Raw genomic sequence first — 18,796 nt, forward strand, 5'->3', positions numbered from 1 at the left:
ACCTGTCATCAGTAATAATAATGATAATAATAATAATAATAATGATAATAATAATAATAATAATAATAATAATAATAATAATAATAATAATAATAATAATAATAACAATATATGGAATAGATGTGGAATGTGGTGAGAAAAAATCTTCAGGCACAAAGCAAGTTACACTTTTATTTTTTAAACTAACCAATGCTATGCCAACAGAAAAATAAACAATACCAACTATTCAACAAAAATGAATAATAGTATATAGTTGAATACACAAGTGAAAACATAAGATAATAGCGAAGGTAAATAGGAAAATTATTGTTAGCATTTCGAAAAATAAATATTTATGAAGCACAAGTATTGTAAAAATATATTTGGGTGTGCAGCTATCACGTCTTTACACAATGAATCTTAATATTACAGTCATACATAGTCATATTTGCAATAATGGAATTAGTTTACACAACTTAGAGAATCCTTAAGTTAGTAGTGGAGTGTGTTATTAACATGTCGTGAACCCCCTGTGAACCCTGCAAGGTTGGAACATGAGGTAACCTGGTAAACTGAGTTGTTTAGGACCATGAGGAGCCCAGTGCAGCGCGTCCCTGACGAGGAGGAGAGCATGGGGCAAATAGTGGAGCGTCGTGCGCGTTGGTCTTAGTGCATGCTCTGGCCGAGTGGATAGGATGAAGGCTGCCTCTGCGCTTGGGAACGAGGGGAAATGAAGATGAAGATAAGAGTGGTAATTATGATTGAGACCTGCAGGAAATATCTCTAGAATGTGTCAGTGTGGGGAGCTTTAGGGTTCAGGTAGCTTAGAAGTAAGCTCACTGCGACCTGATGACACTTTGTCATCAACCTTTTACAAAAGCCTTGAATGTAGTTCGAGTAAACGAAGGTTATGAAACATGTTTGAAATTTGAAACCCAGTTCTATTTTTGCACGGCTCTTTTAAACATGTTGAGTGGCACGGCTGACATTTTATTTTCAATCTGGCACGAGGAAAGCGCAGCTGCTATTGTTGCTTCTGCTGTGAAAACTGACATTTAATCATAGGTGTTTTCTCTTATCCTGAAGGTTATGAGTCATGTTGAACTTAAACTGCTTCTATTTGAAAGTTCTTTTTTACTGATTTAAAAAAAAAATTGACTTCTGTGCATCTGTGTTTTGTGTGTGATCCTCCAGTGCCAAGGAGTTAGTGGCATCATCATTATCACCATGGTTACCAGCTTTATGTTGGTATACAACAGTAGTTCTGGTAACAGATCATCATCACCACCATCACCATCATCAGCGATCATCCGTTCAGGTAGTCCTGCCTCATCCAACAAAAAGACTGAGAGTCTTCGAGTCTCAACACTCGAGGGGTACACAAGTGTCATGGATCACAAGGTAAATGTGCACCGTCTGCACACTGTGAGATTTCCTTTTTTATCTAAATGTATTTTCATAAAGAACAATGTTGGAAGTGATCCTTGCTTTAAAGCTTTATATGGGTTTCATCGCCCAAACGATTATGCTGATCTTTAGGTTGCAGAAAAGCTACTGAGAATGAAAAACAGGTTTTCTGTGACCATTTAAGGTCGCTGTGCCAGAATTTTTCTCTTCTTTGGAAAGTAAAAACCAAAATATCTCAGCCCTTTAAAGAGATAAATCATTCTTGTAAGTGGTGGTAGTTGGTGCAAAGAAAATGTTCCCTCACTGCCAAAAAATGATGATTAAACCAATATCAAACAACAACTAGTGGCAGTGTTTGGGGTGAGGAATCATTTTCTTGTCAATACAGACAGTGCTTGTATATGTCTTAATGAAGCTGGGAAGACCCCATGCTGACAGGTTGAGTTAAGTGAAGGAGGCTCATAAGGTGGTGGATAGTAAAAAAAAAAATAGCCAGAAAGTTGGTTTCCTTGTCCTTTTTACTGTATTCTAAAATGAATTTGGATGGGGTTTTAATTAGGGTGTAATTCCGAAGTAGCATCATGATCCTGCATCACTTTTTTTTGTCAGTGATCCAATGACTTCTGAAAATCACCCCAAACTGTTCCAAATTAACTTGCAGTCACATGCAGTCAACTAAAAAACAAAAAAAACAAAATAACTTTTAAATACATGGTGTAGACGTTGAGATTGAATTGTGCAAAAACAGTTGCTGGACCACTTGTATGTCATTGTCCATAACTGTAACATAAATAAGTAAATACTTCAAATAAGATGGAAGACTTTTAAAGTACCGCGAGGTTTTCATGGGAAATTTACTTATTTGCCATCCTCCTGACTGCCGGACAGGATGATAGACACCTTAGCTCCACAGTGCACGGCTAACGAGTCTGCCTCAATGAATGTTAGTGTTGGCATGCGTCAGTGATAGGTCATCAAATATTCTTAATTACAAAACTGTATTTACTTGCTTGAATATAACTGTTGGGTAATATATTCCTTATGAAATAATGTTTTAAAATTATGAGACCCTGTACTTACAATCAGATGTAGCAGTCAAACCTGCTGGGCGCAGTGAATTCACACAACATGTTGACAATTAGAAGAGTGACGAGTACTACGAGAGAGAGAGAGAGAGACTTACCTTCTGGTTTGGCTCTGGGAAGAATTGCAAATGTGTGAATTTCCAAAACATCTGGTTGTCCTTTCGTTGGTGTCCTGCAACAAGATTTCACTGCAAGGTTCCATCTGCAGCACAAGAATGTGCATTATAGAGGATGAAGGGAAAGTTTGAACTGATGTGAAATCATGCATCACATGGATGCATCAGAGTCATTTGGTATTTAGTCCATGCTTTTCTACAGATCAGTTCTTTGTCACACCCCTATTGCAGTCGCTCAAGTGTGCAGATGTGCTGAGCGTTTGAGACACGTTTGTACACATGTAATACATACTCAGCCTCATCTGTATTCTCCTGTCATGCAGGTAAAGCATAGCTACTAGCAATGTGTAGGTGTGCAGTGCAGGTATATTATGGTATTTTGAGGCTTTGAGGCCGCTGCCCCGGTTTCAAAAGGACTCCTTTCTCATTTTTATGTTTTACAGGCAGTACACTGATCTTATCAAGAACAGTGAGTTCTCTGATTGTGGTTATTGAATCTGTGTAGCATTTTCTGTTTGTGAGGACAAGCTTCCTTCTATAAAAAAGAAGACTTTATAACAACATCATGTTTCACGTAGGAATATAATGATGACAAGTAATCTCTCTACTAGCCTATTGAACTCAAAGGCTGGACCATCTGTTAGAGGCATCATCTTTAAAATCTCTCTCAACTCATAATTCATGTATCCACTATGAAATATTTAGTGACAAAAGCACTTAAGACATTTCTGTAACATAGTGTGGTCACATAGATTAGGCAGCACAGTTTCTGTTCATGCCCATCATTGAGATAGAGCACATTGATGCAAGCAGCAGATGGATCATGATGAGTGATGACGATTTGAAGCGAGGCACAGCCCTGTCTGTTCAGGCAGCACTGAACAGAAAAGAATGTGTAGAAAAAAACAAAGTGATAGTGCAAGTGCACCTTATTCTGATCAGTGACATGTGAGAGTGTGGGCAGGACTTAAATTTGGAGATCTTGCTCCGGCTCGGTGGACAGGTATCCTTTGTTCATAGTTCCTCTGAGATGTAATAGCCCTCACCAGTAGGGCTGCTCCCTGGAACTTGATGAGTTGAATCATCTACTGAGGTTATTCATTGTGCAATGATGAAATTAATAAAAGAGTTCATGTAGATTTCATGTATTTTTAGGTGAGAATATAGGCATTTAAACCTTTAATCTGGGCTTGTTTAAAGTAGAATTTCCCAGCCTAACAATGAGCTGTTGAGGGTGTGGACTGGTCACAGCTGCTGGCGAAGCATGCTAAGTTCAAGTTAGATGTCCCTGGTCGCAGGACTTCACGTCTCCGACAACATCTCATGTTTAACCAAGCAGGAAATCTATCAAGCAGCAAACCTCAAGATGATTCCCCCACATAAGACTATTGTTGGCCGTGGACTATTAGAAATGCCTGTCGGGTTGCAGCGAACAGTGAGACCCGAGTAGCAAGATGAGTGACCAAGCATGCTTGCAACAACCTTATATTGGCAAATCATCCTGAAATTTGGAGCTAGCTCAAATATCTCCTGTAGTGGTTAAACATGACATATACTGTTATTTGTTTTTGGGGTAACCAATATTCAATTGAGCTAGCACTCCCTGTGAGTGGAGACTGTGGTCACACAGCTGAAAGCAAGTTTGGTCCAACCCTACTCGTCACATCCTTTTACAGAAACACTCAGTTGAGTTTTCTCAGGCAGCTGTTTGAGACTGGAGTTGTTTTGTTTTTTTTGAGTGTGTGCAGACATTCACAGTCTCTCCTGACAGTCCACCCTTTCCTGGCTGACAGGAAGCTCCTGATGGACCATGCTGCTGCATTTTCATACTGCTTAGTGTCACTCTGCCTCCCTTCCATAGGGGTTCTCAGCTCTGCTGCTGCTGCTACTGCACCTTCAGACAGAGCAGGGCAATGGCTAACCAGAGCAGACCTGCTGTTGGATCTGTGGAGTGGGTGGATCCATTTGCACTGTTTCCTTCAGGGGCATCTGAGGTCTGCTGCTGCTGGAGGGAATCTTGGCTTTGACACAAGTACACACACATTTGTACTGCGCTGGTGAACGCACGCGCACACGCGCGCACACACACACACACACAAGCGCGCACACACACACACACAAACAGCCCCATGCAAAAGCATTGTTAAAATTTTATGCCCTTATCAGAGCCAGAGATGCTTGAAAATGTGAGGAGGGCTGGAGTTAATGTGGCTGCTGGACCCAGTTTATGGCCTTTATTAACAGATGAGCATATCTTGTTTGCATGGACTCTGATTCCTCTAAGGTGGGTGTAGGTTTGTCTGCTTCACTCAATTATGTTTCCCCTGAAGAGGATGCAAAACACCCAACACACATTAGCCATAAAGATCATGTTGCTTCATGTGACTGAAGGTTAAAAGCTACCTATTTAGGGGAATGTTGTACCCTCATTTGTGCACTGTGTCCAGTCAGACTTCAGTGTTGTGGAGCACATTTATATGGAGTGTTCCGAGCAACTGGTGTGTCAGTGTTAGTCATGTTCTTCTGCCTTTTATAGCATCTGCAGCTTTTTCATGAGATGTTCTCCTTTTGAAATTTCTTTTTCTTTGACAGGCTATGGTAATTAGAGTTGCATGTCATGAATAGACTCCTTTTCACACACATACACACACACCCACACACACACACACACACACACATACCACCACCACCACCACCAACACAGTTGATTAAACACTTTAATAGGCCGGTGCTCTGTTCTCTGTTGCTCCCCACCTTCTATCATGTCTGATGTTGAGCTGATTCCTGTTGACCTTTATAGAACTGTCAACACAATCCATCTACATTGGCCTTTATATGTAGTAATCACAAAGCACTTGCGTGATGTGTATAATAAGACTTTGTTCATTTGTTATGTACCCACTTTTTATAGGTTGCTCAGTCACAAATGCAGTCAGCCTTGGAGAAGTAGACATCATAAGAAGTTTGATATGCAATCATTTTTCATACCAATGATGACATTCCCTTTATTGTCTTGTGGGTGTGTTCATGTACAGCTCTTAAGAGTTGACCACTGGATTAAATCTCATGACGCGCTCATTTAATTACCTTCAAAGTAAGGCAGATCCCCTGGTAATGATTATATCAGATGTGGTTGTTATGTTCTCTACATGCTGTTGGAGCCTTACAACTGTGTTACCCAGACTGTTTTTTTTCCTGTGTTTCCCCTCGACCCTCACAGACTGCTGACTCTCATAAGATATTGCATTTTGACATATTTAGACATGACAGTGTTACTGACAGTCTGTGTTTCTACACATACGTTTCTTTTCAAACAATTAACAAGATGAAGGTCAGCTCAGGCACAATATGAGTGACTTCATCTGCACTGTGTTGTTGAGAAACTGGACTTACTTGGAGTGCAAAACACTCATTTATTAATAATAAAAGACTTTGAAAGGATACTATTCAGGGTTTTTTTTTTTGGCATAGACCCCTTAATTGTGCATATCCCTGGGGGAGTGTATGTCCCAATCTGAGAATCACGGCCTCATACCATAAAAATGTTTTATTCCTGTTTCCCATCAGACAGATTCAGTTGACAAGATCATCTTCTTTTTAGGCTACATTCTCAAATAGGCATGATGGAAATCAGATGAACATTATGTCACAAGTCACCATCAGTTCACTGCTAACAAAGCTACACTTTTTTGGATATACTGTAGCTTTCCCCTTCTGTCTGCCTGAGATTCATAAGAAGAAGAAAAAGGAGACAGGCGCCTTCATTATTTCCTCTTCATTACCTCAGATGGAGCAGGGCAACTTTAGGACTGCAATGTGATCATGTGTCACCAGGAGGAGTTTAATGAGATGTCAAGCAACAGGAGGATTTCAGTGTAATTAATTGGCCCCTGTTCTGATCATAAAACTGTCAACAACACATAATGGGTGCCGTGTAATCCATCTCTGGCTCAGCTGAACCATTCTGTTTACATTTGAAAGGTACTGTTATGAGAGCAATGATAATTCAACTTCTATTATTATGCCACTGCAATTAAATGCAGTCACGTCATCATGTTGATCCTCCGCTGCTTAAATAATGTTTGACATTCAAGTGTAAGCTGGCAAGTATTGTCAATTAATCAGGTAAAATCTGATGTAGAGCACCATTGTCATCTGAAATTCCATAAAGACACACCAGTGTGGGAGTGTGTCAGTTGCCTTATGTGTTCATCCATCAAGGTGAACACAGATAATGTACCTCATTCAGGATATGCTCTTACTGCAGGACTGCTTTAGCCTGCAATTTAGTCATGCAGGGAGGTAGCACAGCCTGATAGCTATTTGTAACTCCCTGTGCTTGTAGCATGGAACTCTTTGCAAGCCTGAGTGATTTGTAGATACAAAAGGCAAACAATAGATTTCAGGAGAAAGGAGTCACAAAGAGCCATCAGCCTTTGCTTCCTGCCTGACAGAATTGAAGGTTTTAGTAGTTTAGTGTGTAAGATGACCGGCCCAGTACCAAGTGTATTTGGAATGATTTGCAACACCCAGCTGCCTTAATTATATTAATTTAACCCCCTTTTCCTGCATAACTTATTATTTATTCCTTGTTATTTCATGTATGGGTCTTTGCTATAGCTTTTGAGATCAGTTTATTTAACTTAGTTCATCATATGTAGTCTGTCATTTTCATGTTTATTTTCTTACTTTATGAACCAATATAATAGGCACACAAAGATTTCAAAAAGATCATATTCTTATATTTTTGCTACAGATTCTCAAAGCAAGACTGCTTGCTCCAAAATCCCACAAAATAGAAGATATAACCAGACCCTGGAAGTCCAGTGTTAAATGTGACTAAAGGGGAAACTTCCTTATTGTTCTTGTGATTTGCTTGTGACCTTCAAGCAGCTCCACCGAACCCAAATCTTGTTTCCTGTAGTTTTATGCTATCTTCATAAGCTGACGGGTGTAGGCAGACGTCGGAGACAGTGTGAAATCTCTGGAGCATCATTGAAGGCTGACTGATGGGGTTTGCTCTGGAAGCAATTATGATCCTGGCATCCCCTGGGAAGTGCATAAACAGGATCATGCTGATGAGTCTGGAGCCAGTGCGGTGGCGGTAATTGACTGGGACTGGTACCAGAGTCATATCCCTCACTGCTTCTTCTTCTTCTTCTGATGTTCTTAACACCAAGACCTCTATCGGCCACCTGGCACAAAGCTGCCGTGGACATGTACTTGTGACCATCTTAACAGGAAATGTGGCCACAAATGTGTGCATTGTGGGGGCATTGCAGTGTCCAGGCAGTGGAAAAAAGAGAATTGCACCGTTGAGCAATGAAAACCTGAAGTAAAGTTTAATGGCACTGTAAATTCCTATTAGCGAAAGAGTATGTTGATAAGACAGAAAGATGCGTGTGAACAGATGGATTCATTAAGAGTTACATCTGCCTCTGTCTGTCCCTTTCTCAGTCTCTGTCCGTCTATCAATCTGTCGTCCCTTTTGTCTCTCTTCCCTGCTCTCTTTCACCCCCAGCTGGTTGAGGCAGATGGCCACCCACATACAGCCTGGGTTTGCTTGACGTTTCTACCTGCTGAAATGCAGTTTTTCATCACTGCTGATGCTGATGTGCTTGCTCGGGAAGGTTGTTGGGTTGCCTTCAACAGAATTAAATGAAATAGTGTAGCTCTAGACCTGCTCTACATGTGAACCATCAGGAGATAACATTTGTTGTGATTTGGTGCCATATTAATCAAACTGACCTGACTTTGGAGCTAAGCAGCCATCCTCCATCCACCATCCTTACCGCAACCATGTGTATCACTTAGAGCTTCTCAGGGGATTATTTTACGGTGGCTTGTATTATGCATTGTTTTTTTCTGATATTTATTTTTAAGGACGGACACAATGCTTTAAATGATGGTTATCATGAATACATGTCCCTACAGTCTAAAGTCTATTGTTGGACTCTAAAAAGTAGCAAAAGTAAAAACTACTTATCAACTAAAACCTCCAGATTCCAACTTCTGGGTAGAAAAGTTCTGGCCAGTTAGCGACACACTCGTTTACTTGGGTAGTTTTTAGCTCAAACTGAGAAAAGTTTTTAACACATGACTGGATAAAGAAAACTTGGATTACTCTGACTGATAAATTAGAGAGTCTGTAAACAAACCTTTTGAATACTATTGCTGTTTTTATAACAATTATATAGCTAGTGTATTCTGAATTTCGGACTTGCCAAGAAGTCATGGGGGGAGGACTTATTAATCAAAATAATATATCTAATAGCAAGTATTTGCTAAAGAGAATCTTGGTTGAAATTGGACTATAAATTAATGTTATTCTTACACTCATGACCTGGAATTAGTGATGCGCCGCTCTGCCTTGTGCACCTGACTTTATGCCCAGATTAATCATCATTCAAATCATTTGAATGGTCTAGACATGCCCCATATTCTCTTACATTATGCATTTGACACCGTGCCCTATATGCTTGAAAGGGACTTCGTGACTCTTCAAGTTAGTATCACAGAAAAGTCCACTGAAGAGCCTTGCCAGGTTGAATCCATCCTTAGTTACATGATTACACATTATTGCATTATTGATCAAGTCAGGCAACCCCTCCCCTTGTTGGAGGTGGGGCTAAAAGGCTCCAGTGTGATGCACCCATTGCACACATTCTTCTATCATTTCCATCAATCATGTACGATTGGGGTACAGCAGTCTGCCTCCAGGAGCATTCGGTAAATGACTCTGAAAGTGTCTCACTGTGCTATGAAGTCCATAAATTGCCATTTCCAAACCTCATCAAGAAGCTGGGGGAGGGTGCTGGTCCCTCAGCAGCACCATCAAGGACATGTTTATTATTTAACAGAGATTTTAAACTACAACACCCTCTATGCAACCTTTTTCTTAAAACCCTCTTTAATGATAAGATGTTTAGGGCTGATTTTCTTTTTCCGGAGGAAAAAGGTACAGTGTCTGTTTTATGTAAGAAAAAAAAACAACAGGACTGTTTTTATTTTTTGGAGCTAAGGGGAGTGGGGGGGGGGGGGGGGGGCGGCTTGTGCAGTGGAGCGTGTAATTTGCTCCAGCCTACCTGTCACTGAGGGAGGGGTTCTGTGAACAGAGAAAACAAACACACCCCAACAGGAAATATTGTCCTTTTGGCAGTGTTGTTGGGAATAAAAGTACCTACTTCCCGATGCATTGAAGTGGTTGTGTATGTGTGTGTGTGTGTGTGGGGGGGGGGGGGGTATGGATTGAAGGGATTACAACTGGTTTTGGATCTTGACACATTTCAGACACTTGCAGACTCTTGCCAGAGGAACGTGATTGTACTACATATCTGGTGCCACATCGAGCTCCTACCAAAAGATTTAAAGACTTTCATGGACAACAAATGCACACACCCACACACACATATAACGTGCACTCATATGTGTGCACGTCAGTATACACACACACACACACACAGTATATGTTTATGTAAAAACTCAAACCCATCCATTCATACACGCTCAGAAATCATTCAGAGTGGGGTCACAGAGATTGTGGGAGAGTATTATAAACATGGAAGCCTGCTATGATGGTGTGATGGTAATATCTCTGGTATACACACACATGCACAATTCTCACCTCCGAACCTGATGGAGTGTGAAGCTCAGAGCACAGTTCAGCATGTCAATGTAGCTCTCTATTAAGGTTGGGAATAATTCATGTCTGTGGGTTTTTGCTGTCAGATCGTTCAATTCAAGCTCTCCTTTTTCATCTTTGAAATCCCAGTCGGACACAACATAAATATCTGATCCTGCAATGCACTGAGCCTTTTACAATGTTTATGCATTGAAATCTTCCTCCCAGCGAGCTGGACGCATTTGAGCACTTTAGGACCACTATGTGCATTCTTTATCTCAATAAAGTGAGCATTGCTTCCTTCTCAGGGCGTGTGATGGAGTAAATATACTGGTTTATGTGTAATGGGGTACCTGACAGTGCACACAGTTGTACTTCATTAAGGTCCTGAACAACTTTAGAGCAACAACTCAAGGTTCACTGCTGCTGAGGTAAGATACGATAGCTCCGAAATTTCCGTGTACCTGAGGTAAAGCGAGAATTGAATTTGAACTTTTTTTAATGCAAAATCTGGAATTGCTCCATTCAGAGGGCATAGTGCAAGTCCTGAACAGAATTCTGCTGGATAAACTATATGATGACACCACAACAAGAATTACCTCAAATGTGTTTTGTCTTTGCATTATTACTTCTCTGTGGAAAAAAGAACAATTCTTCTCTGTGGAAAAAAGAACAATTCATTAAGTGCACGTCAGCCAATGTGGTTCAATAAAAGCAATCTTTTGACTTGTTTTGTGCTCCTCCACAGACTCTAAGAATGCACTGCAGCACTTGTGCCCTGGTAACCAGCTCTGGACAGCTAACTGGGAGAGAGAGGGGTGAAGAAATTGACCGCTCTGAGTGTGTCATTCGTATGAACGACGCCCCCAGCATGGGCTACCAGCGGGATGTTGGCCGTCGCACAAGCCTACGTGTGATAGCTCACTCCAGCCTGCAGAGGGTCCTGCGGAGCCAACATGACCTGCTGAACGCTAGTCAAGACACCGTGTTTGTCTTCTGGGGGCCAAGCAGCTGTATGAGACGGGACGGGAAAGGTCACGTTTATAACAGTCTGAGGATGTTAAACCAACGGCTACCCAAACTCAAAGTCTACGTAATTTCTCGGATGAAGATGCTGGCATTTGATGAACTATTTAAGAAAGAAACTGGGATTGATAGGTAAATTAAGAAAATAACATTTACAATAATTAGAAGTCATTTAGAGCCACAACTATCAGGAAGAAAATAGACCTTATGTTTCCAGTTTTGGACAATTAGGTTCCTCATTATTCAAAGAAATAAGATGAAACGAAAAACAAAAAAAAGCTACCTCTTAATGACTACAGATATATGTAATACGTTTAGTTATGTGCGATGAGATATTTGAAGTCGTGACTTGAAGCTCTATTCTTGTCTGCTCATCAAGATTTCAGGAAGGAAGGAAGCTGTCAGCAGCGCTAGCTAGGTGGCATGAAGAAGATTTGACAGTGCTCATATTTGATGCACAGATTTTCACAATTTTCAAGTGGAGGTTTTCATGTACAACAACAGTGTTTTGACTAGTGAAAGTAAAACTGGGAAGAAACCAGACCCACCAGGTTTGTTATTGAATTACTGAGTCACAATAACAAGCATATAGATTTAGAGCAACTATTTTACCTGCCAAATGTATTTTCATACTGTTTGAAGCAGGGAAGGCGCCCTGTGTCATTCATGTCATGCAGGTGCTGTGAAAAATTGTCTGATTGAAGATGAGCCTACACAAGAATCACAACTAAATAAAGACACATTTCTGACATGATTCAAATTCATATCGACTCATTTACATGTGAACAGGAAGCTCACACTATGATAAGAGGACATTGCATTTGAATAGCAATTCTAATCACTTCAGCCAGTCACTTCAGTTAAGCATTTTCAGTGCACTCCATTGACATTTTGATTTCAGATGTAATGCCTCAGAAATATGGAATGGTCTTAGCACAGTCCATGTGTCAGATGTATATATGTGTCATTGTAACTTTCCTAAAGCTGATGGATCTCTCTTGACTTCCAGGAAGAGTTCCAACTCCTGGCTGAGTACCGGCTGGTTCACCATGGCCATCGCCTTGGAGCTGTGCGACAGGGTCAACGTGTATGGCATGGTGCCTCCGGATTTCTGCAGGTACAGTCAGATTGTTTTTCAGTACAAATGCTACAAGGAACAAAAATCTACTTGTAACATCCTAAAAAATTACAATCTACAAATTGGATGAGATCACAGAGATCTCAGTTCTGTGTTTGTCAGTACTGAACTCATTTTGTCTTGAAAAATAAATGTAGCAAGTGACATAAAACAAGTGACATATTTTAAAATCAAAATTCAGTCAAATTTTGTCGGTTCTGCCCATATGCACCAATTGAAATGTTGTTTCTTCAAGTCGAAATAGTTTAAGAGGTATTCAACCACTATTGATCATAATATCCCATTACTATTATTTAATATGCATCAAATAATTATGATAAATAAAATGAGAACCCAGTAGTTTTGACTTTTATTGTTCCACGAATGAAATTCTCGAAGGTTTTTCTTTAAGGTCTTAAAGTTTTGATCTTCTGACTTCAACCTGTGAAATGAAATGTTTGCACTGTATATTCATCCAATGCAGATTTTTAATGAGGAGGAAGAATAAGTGTGGTAGTAGTTGTTCTTGTGCACAAACAGTGTCAGACATGTAATACATGTGAAGAATGATTTTTGTATACGTTAAATCATGTGTTTAGGGATCTTTAAATTTGATTTGAAGGTACATTTGATCTTTTAAGCATGGATCTATACATACAGAATCAAGATTGTACATGTTGAAAACATGTATAAATGAAATATCCTATCCAATTAGAATCTTTAAGCAAAAAAAAAAAGAAAAGAAAAAAAAAGGTTGAGCAGTCAAATCTTGTGAAATCTACTAAATTATACATCCAAGACAAATTTTGCCACTTTGTTGGAGTAAGTGGGGCAAATCATAAAGAGTGCTGGAGATGGTTTATTCTGTTGCAGTTCCACTCTGTGTGCTGAAAATATCAGTGGGTGTCCTCATGAAAAAATCCTGTCTTCATCTTTAATGATGTATACAACTTGCTCTGACTATATAACATTTACTTCCCACAGTGACAAATTCAAGTCTTTGATTTCTGTGCAGTCTCAGCAGCAGTGGAACAACAACAACAACAACAATAACAATAATAATTTAACGATCAGAAAAAGAGAATATTTACATCATAATTATTCAACTGTTTGACAGGTTGACTTGAACTACGTGAATTATTTGGCCAGTAGCAGGGGTAGGAAGAAGGACAGTTTGGCACATAGATATTCCCAGACAAAGCAGGCCAGATTGAAATGACTCATTTGGCTGAGTATTCCACGGAGCTTTATGTGACTAACAGAGGAATAAGATGGTGTATAATGAAGACATCTGTGAGCCCAGATACTTCTGATCTTGCTGTTTTTCTTTGTTCCTGTCTCCAACTTCTTTCCCACTGTGACTCGCTCTCCCTACCATCTCAAATTATCCTCACACTGTTTCCTCATCCCTCCCCCATACTTTGAATTTCATTCCCTTTCATGCACTACTCATCTTTCCTCTTCCTCGCATGCAGATCCCCCTCCCATCCCTCCATGCCGTATCATTACTATGAGCCCTCAGGGCCTGCCGAGTGCTCCATGTATCTCTCCCACGAGAGAAGCAGACGTGGAAGTCATCATCGTTTCATCACTGAGAAGATGGTGTTTGCAAACTGGGCTCAAACTCTCAACATCCACTTCCACCAGCCTGACTGGAAGCCTAGTGATGTCACCATCCGCATGAATGGCTCATACACTCAAGCGCCAACTAGATCCTGAGACCCACTCCAGACACAATCCCCAGAAGTGGGGAATATGTGTGTGGACTGTTTTCAGCATGCAGATTCCCTCTCCTGCCAACATGAATGCAAGAGACAGCAGTGGGACTGAGCAAACCGCTGTTGTGGCAGTTAGCTGGCTGCCTAAGCAGCTTGGCAGAATGGGATCATTGCATAAAAGCAGCACAAAGCCTCAACAATGTTTTAGAAGTGTAACTGTAATAGGATGAATTTCATACCGGAGTCAAAGCCATAGAGGATGGTTCAGATTAGCTTTTTACTTGATGAAGAGTTGCTTTAATAATAGCTGTTGAGGGGAGACAGATTATGAGGAAATACACCACTTCATTTATTGCAACTTAATCAATTTTTGTAATACATATTTATGCTCTCTTATATACAAGAAAACAGACGATAAGTTGAAGTTGACTGGTCCTCTCTACTGTTGAAAATGTGGCAATTTTATTTAGGAAGAGTTAAAACATTTCAATGAAACACAATTTTCCCCAGGGGGGCACGGTGGTGCAGTGGCAAGGGATCTTTCTGTGTGGAGTTTGCATGTTCTCCCTGTGCCTGGGTGAGTTCTCTCCATGTACTCTAGCTTCCTCCTACAGTACAAAGATTTGGAGATACTCTAAATTGACCGTAGGTGTGGCTGTGCGTGTGAATGGTTGTCTCTATGTGTTGGCTCTGTGATGGACTGGCGACCCATCCAAGGTGAACCCCGCCTCTCGCATGAAGGCTGCTGGGATAGGTTCAAGCTCCCCTGCGACCCTTAACAGGATAAACAGTAGAAAATGGAGAGATGGATAGACAATTTTCCCCCAAATTTTCAGTTTACTATGATGAAAAGTAATAACTATTGGAGAACCTAAAACAGAATTTCTTTGTTTGGAAAAATCAACAGACCAAAATTATATGATCTATTTTTGCTGGTGAGTACTGACACCTTCAGTAGCTGGCGTCTCAACCTTATCTGTTGATAGTTTGTCCACTTTTAATTTTTGGTCCAAAAAAGAAATTATATAAAAATTGTTTAGGATATATGTTCCCAGAGAAGACTTGAAAAGCATTTAAATAAGTGTCCCGGCTAAAGATCTGTAGCTGGAAAGTTCTGACAAGTACTTCACTTCAGGCTGGAGATACAGTCTTAAACCCACAATTTGCTGATTCATTGCCACTCGGAGGCAGCAGAAACAAGTTGTGGAGACAGATGGTCATTTTGAGGTGTTTTTCTGTCCATCTAGTGTTTTCACCTTCAGGGGATTCTGTAGCTGACAAATTATACGTTCACTAGCTAGAAGCTAACCGTGTCTGCCGGCTGTTTTGGGTTAAAGAAGTTGTATAGGTTGGGATTTTGGAGTTATTTTTCTGGAAACTGCTGCCTGCTGCAGAGTTTGGGGATAATAATCAGTACGGTCCCCTTAAATCATATCAGCACACACAACCCAGAGCAGAGAAGCATGTTGATAAGAATAGTTCTCCAGCTCTGGAACAGATGGCCCACTGGCTGATACTTGAGGCCATGATTTGTCCTTTTATTAAAGCCAAATGTCAGAGCAAGCCCTCGAAGGCATTTCCCGTGACTACAGAGCCATGTCAGCCACTGATACAAGTGATTACATCGAAGCAGTCTCCTCAATCCTGATTTACAGGCTTCTGTTTCGGCATACAGATGGGTTCTTGTTGTTAGAAAGGGATTATATGATGGTATCCAATCCTATCTCAAGGGTAAGAGCTACAACACAACTCCTGCAGAACTCAATATGTGTCATCCTGCATTGATGGTTTTTAAAAAAAGACACCTGCCTGTTTCTGTGTTCCTTCTGATTTTTACCACAAGAGCCTGCACTCAGGTGGAATCTTAATGATCTCAGGCGCTGTGAGAAAAGTCCATGATGAGTGCTGAGATGCCTTGCTAACTGCTCTGGCTGCTCCTGTGATCCAAGATGTGTGTTGTGCACACCAATTACAGGCCCTTCAGGTAGAAAGGTTGGATTTAAAGGCTTCAAAGGACAGGCTGGCTGCAAATGAGCCAGACGTTCTCTAACAAATGCTTGAGGCAACATCATTATTTTCATTGACCTTGGAACACCTGAAGAGACAAACAATTATTTGAGGTGCTTGACGTCAGACGGAACAGCATGACCTAAGAGGAAGAAGAGCTTTCTCGTAATGAAAGGGTTGCTGGTTCGATCTCTGCTTCTTCCATCATCTTTGTTAAAGTGTCCTTGAGCAAGACACTGAATGCATAATTTTTCCTGATAAGTCAGCTGGCACCTTGCATGGAAGCCTCCAGCATCAGTGTGTGTGTGTGTGTGTGTGTGTGTGTGTGTGTGTGTGTGTGTGTGTGTGTGTGTGTGTGTGTGTGTGTGTGTGATTGAGTGATGTGCTTTGAGTGGAATGTAGGTGCAAGCAAAGCACTTGGGTCCTTTTACTTTTTCAGAATAGTGTTCCAGATAATGATGGTCAAATTGAGCCATATGTATATTGATGTGCCACAAGAAAATGTATGTGTGTATCCATAAAGTGACATCTGTACATGTTTTTATACATCTTTCAGCTCCCCAATAAAGAACTACATGTGACCATTTATGTCCAAATGATGCTTTAGAAGGGATATGAAGATGTTTTCATTTAATTAACATCTAGTGGTGTTATGATTCATTCATATATTTCTGTATGACAATGCACCTCACATTGTCCTTTTCTAATTTTAACATGCAAGTACTTGGTTCTAGCCTACTTGTATTTAAAATTGTTGAAGGATTGTTATATATTTTTATAAGTGATTTCTTAATTTTATTTAACCTTTATTTCACCAGATAAGTCCCCATGGAGATCAGGATTTCTTGTGCAATTTAAGATTTTAAAAACACAGGCACTCTTAAATAGTCTCACGCTGTCTGTTCTTCAGGATAGAACAAAAGGCTCCAAGTGGAATAACTTCAAGGGGTTTCAGTTCAGGCTGTAGCATATTCCATGCTGAAGGGGCAGCAAAGCCGAACGCTCTTTTTCTTAATTCAGTTCTTAGAAGAAGTGTACTACAAGAACACAAGGCATAGCAGCTGCTTGTTCTCTGCACTAAAGCTCACAAATAAGGCGGACTCAAGCATAAAAGAGCCTCACAAATAAGGGTTAGCCAATGTGCGTATCTGTGTGCACTCAAAGACAGCAAGTTCGATCTCATACACGATTCACAGTGGTGGGTGACACGACTACAGCCAGTGAAAAATCTCAGTGCTGGATGAAAAACAGTGTCCAAGGCCTTGAGACATTTGGATGACACACCCAAATAAAGCATATCCCCATAGTCAATGGGAAAGAAGGTCGCTGGAACTTATTTCTCTCTGACCCTGAGAGAGAAGCAGGTTCTAGTCCTCAAAAAGAACCCAAGTTTCACCTGAAGTTTAGAGATCACGGGCCTCATTTATAAAGCTTACCGACGCAAAAAAAAACAGGCTTGGAAGTGCCTACGCAACTTCTTACGCAAGAGTCGGGATTTATTAAAAAAAAAAAAAAAAAAGACTAGCGTAGGAATGTGCGCAACTTTGAGCAAACTACAGACCTTGCTTATACGCACATTTTGGAGACAGTTGTGACAAGGTGAGAACAATAGGCTCATGGAAATAGCGCATATAAATATGTGTAAAAATAATACTTTTTCTGCTCAGTCAAAAGTCACAAAGGGGTGCCAGCAACATGAAAATGAACCTTGCAAGCAATGATTAAGAAGTGCTACACTTTTCATTCGTTAAACCACATGGCAGCTATTGGGTGCCGCTAGATTTAACTTTTCGATGTAGCTATATTTAGGATTTATATTCACAACATTTAATTTGAAATGTAACCAATAGTTTTCACTTTGAATATTTCCATTTAGCAGATTCAGATTTTTTTACAGCCCAGTTTACAAATGTAGACTACATGTGCAAGAGAACAAATTCCACATGCATTTATCAGATTTTGTTTAAAAGATAAATGTGACAATGCTTTTTTTGCTTGTGTTTTTACAATGTTGATTTACGAACTTTCACCACAGAAGCGGCGGTGGATAACGGAGCCGTTTGTTAAACACTCGTGTCGCATGTGCACGTTTCATGTGTTTTCTGATCCCCACCTGTAGCCGCCACGCTCCGGCGTTGTAAAGCCACTTTTTGCTTTGCCTCCACCTCCACCAGATCGGACCACTTCTTTTTTATTTCGGCGACGCTGCGCTCCATGCCAGCCGAGAGAATCGACGAACTTTTCGCGTTGATACATCTGAACGTGAGCGTCGATCCTGGCATACACAAGTTTTTCTTGTGGAAACCGCGTTGATACATGAGGCCCCAGAATATTAATATGGGCTTTAACTGAAAGCTCCTGAGCTAGGATAAAACCCAAACATTTGTAATTTAACACCTGCTCTATAGGTTTTCCTTTAGTTGTTCTATTACAATATTTGTAGTGTTCTGTGGTAGCACCTTTGTATGAGGAAAAAAACACGAGCTTGGTTTTATCTGTGTTTAAAACCAATTTAAGATCAAATAAACCAGACTGGATAACATTAAAAGCAGCACAAAAATAATACAAAACATTTGACAACTTATTACAGAAATTATTTATATAGATTGAAAATAGAAAGGGGTCCCAGCACTGAACCTTGGGGCACCCGGCTGGTAATGTCCAGAAAAGAAGAGGTAGTACCAGCTGCCTGAAACATTGTGTTCTGTTGGATAGACTGC

The 18,796-nt window shown here is 40.4% G+C and overlaps 1 protein-coding gene across 1 annotated transcript; it reads left to right on the forward strand.

The window, feature by feature from the left end:
* The first annotated feature begins 42 nt into the window (after window positions 1-42).
* Window positions 43-17,946, forward strand: LOC147250039 (alpha-N-acetylgalactosaminide alpha-2,6-sialyltransferase 5-like). Its single transcript, XM_086224015.1, has 5 exons — window positions 43-730; window positions 1,174-1,380; window positions 10,957-11,366; window positions 12,244-12,351; window positions 13,827-17,946. Exons 1-5 carry the CDS (start codon window positions 710-712, stop codon window positions 14,068-14,070), a joined length of 990 nt encoding a protein of 329 aa, XP_086080141.1. The 5' UTR covers window positions 43-709; the 3' UTR covers window positions 14,071-17,946.
* Window positions 17,947-18,796: the final 850 nt, after the last annotated feature.

The sequence above is a fragment of the Aulostomus chinensis genome, chromosome 14 (genome assembly GCF_037954235.1).
Source record: "Aulostomus chinensis isolate RoL2024-O1b breed Wild chromosome 14, RoL_Achi_v1.0, whole genome shotgun sequence".
Classification (NCBI taxonomy): domain Eukaryota; kingdom Metazoa; phylum Chordata; class Actinopteri; order Syngnathiformes; family Aulostomidae; genus Aulostomus; species Aulostomus chinensis.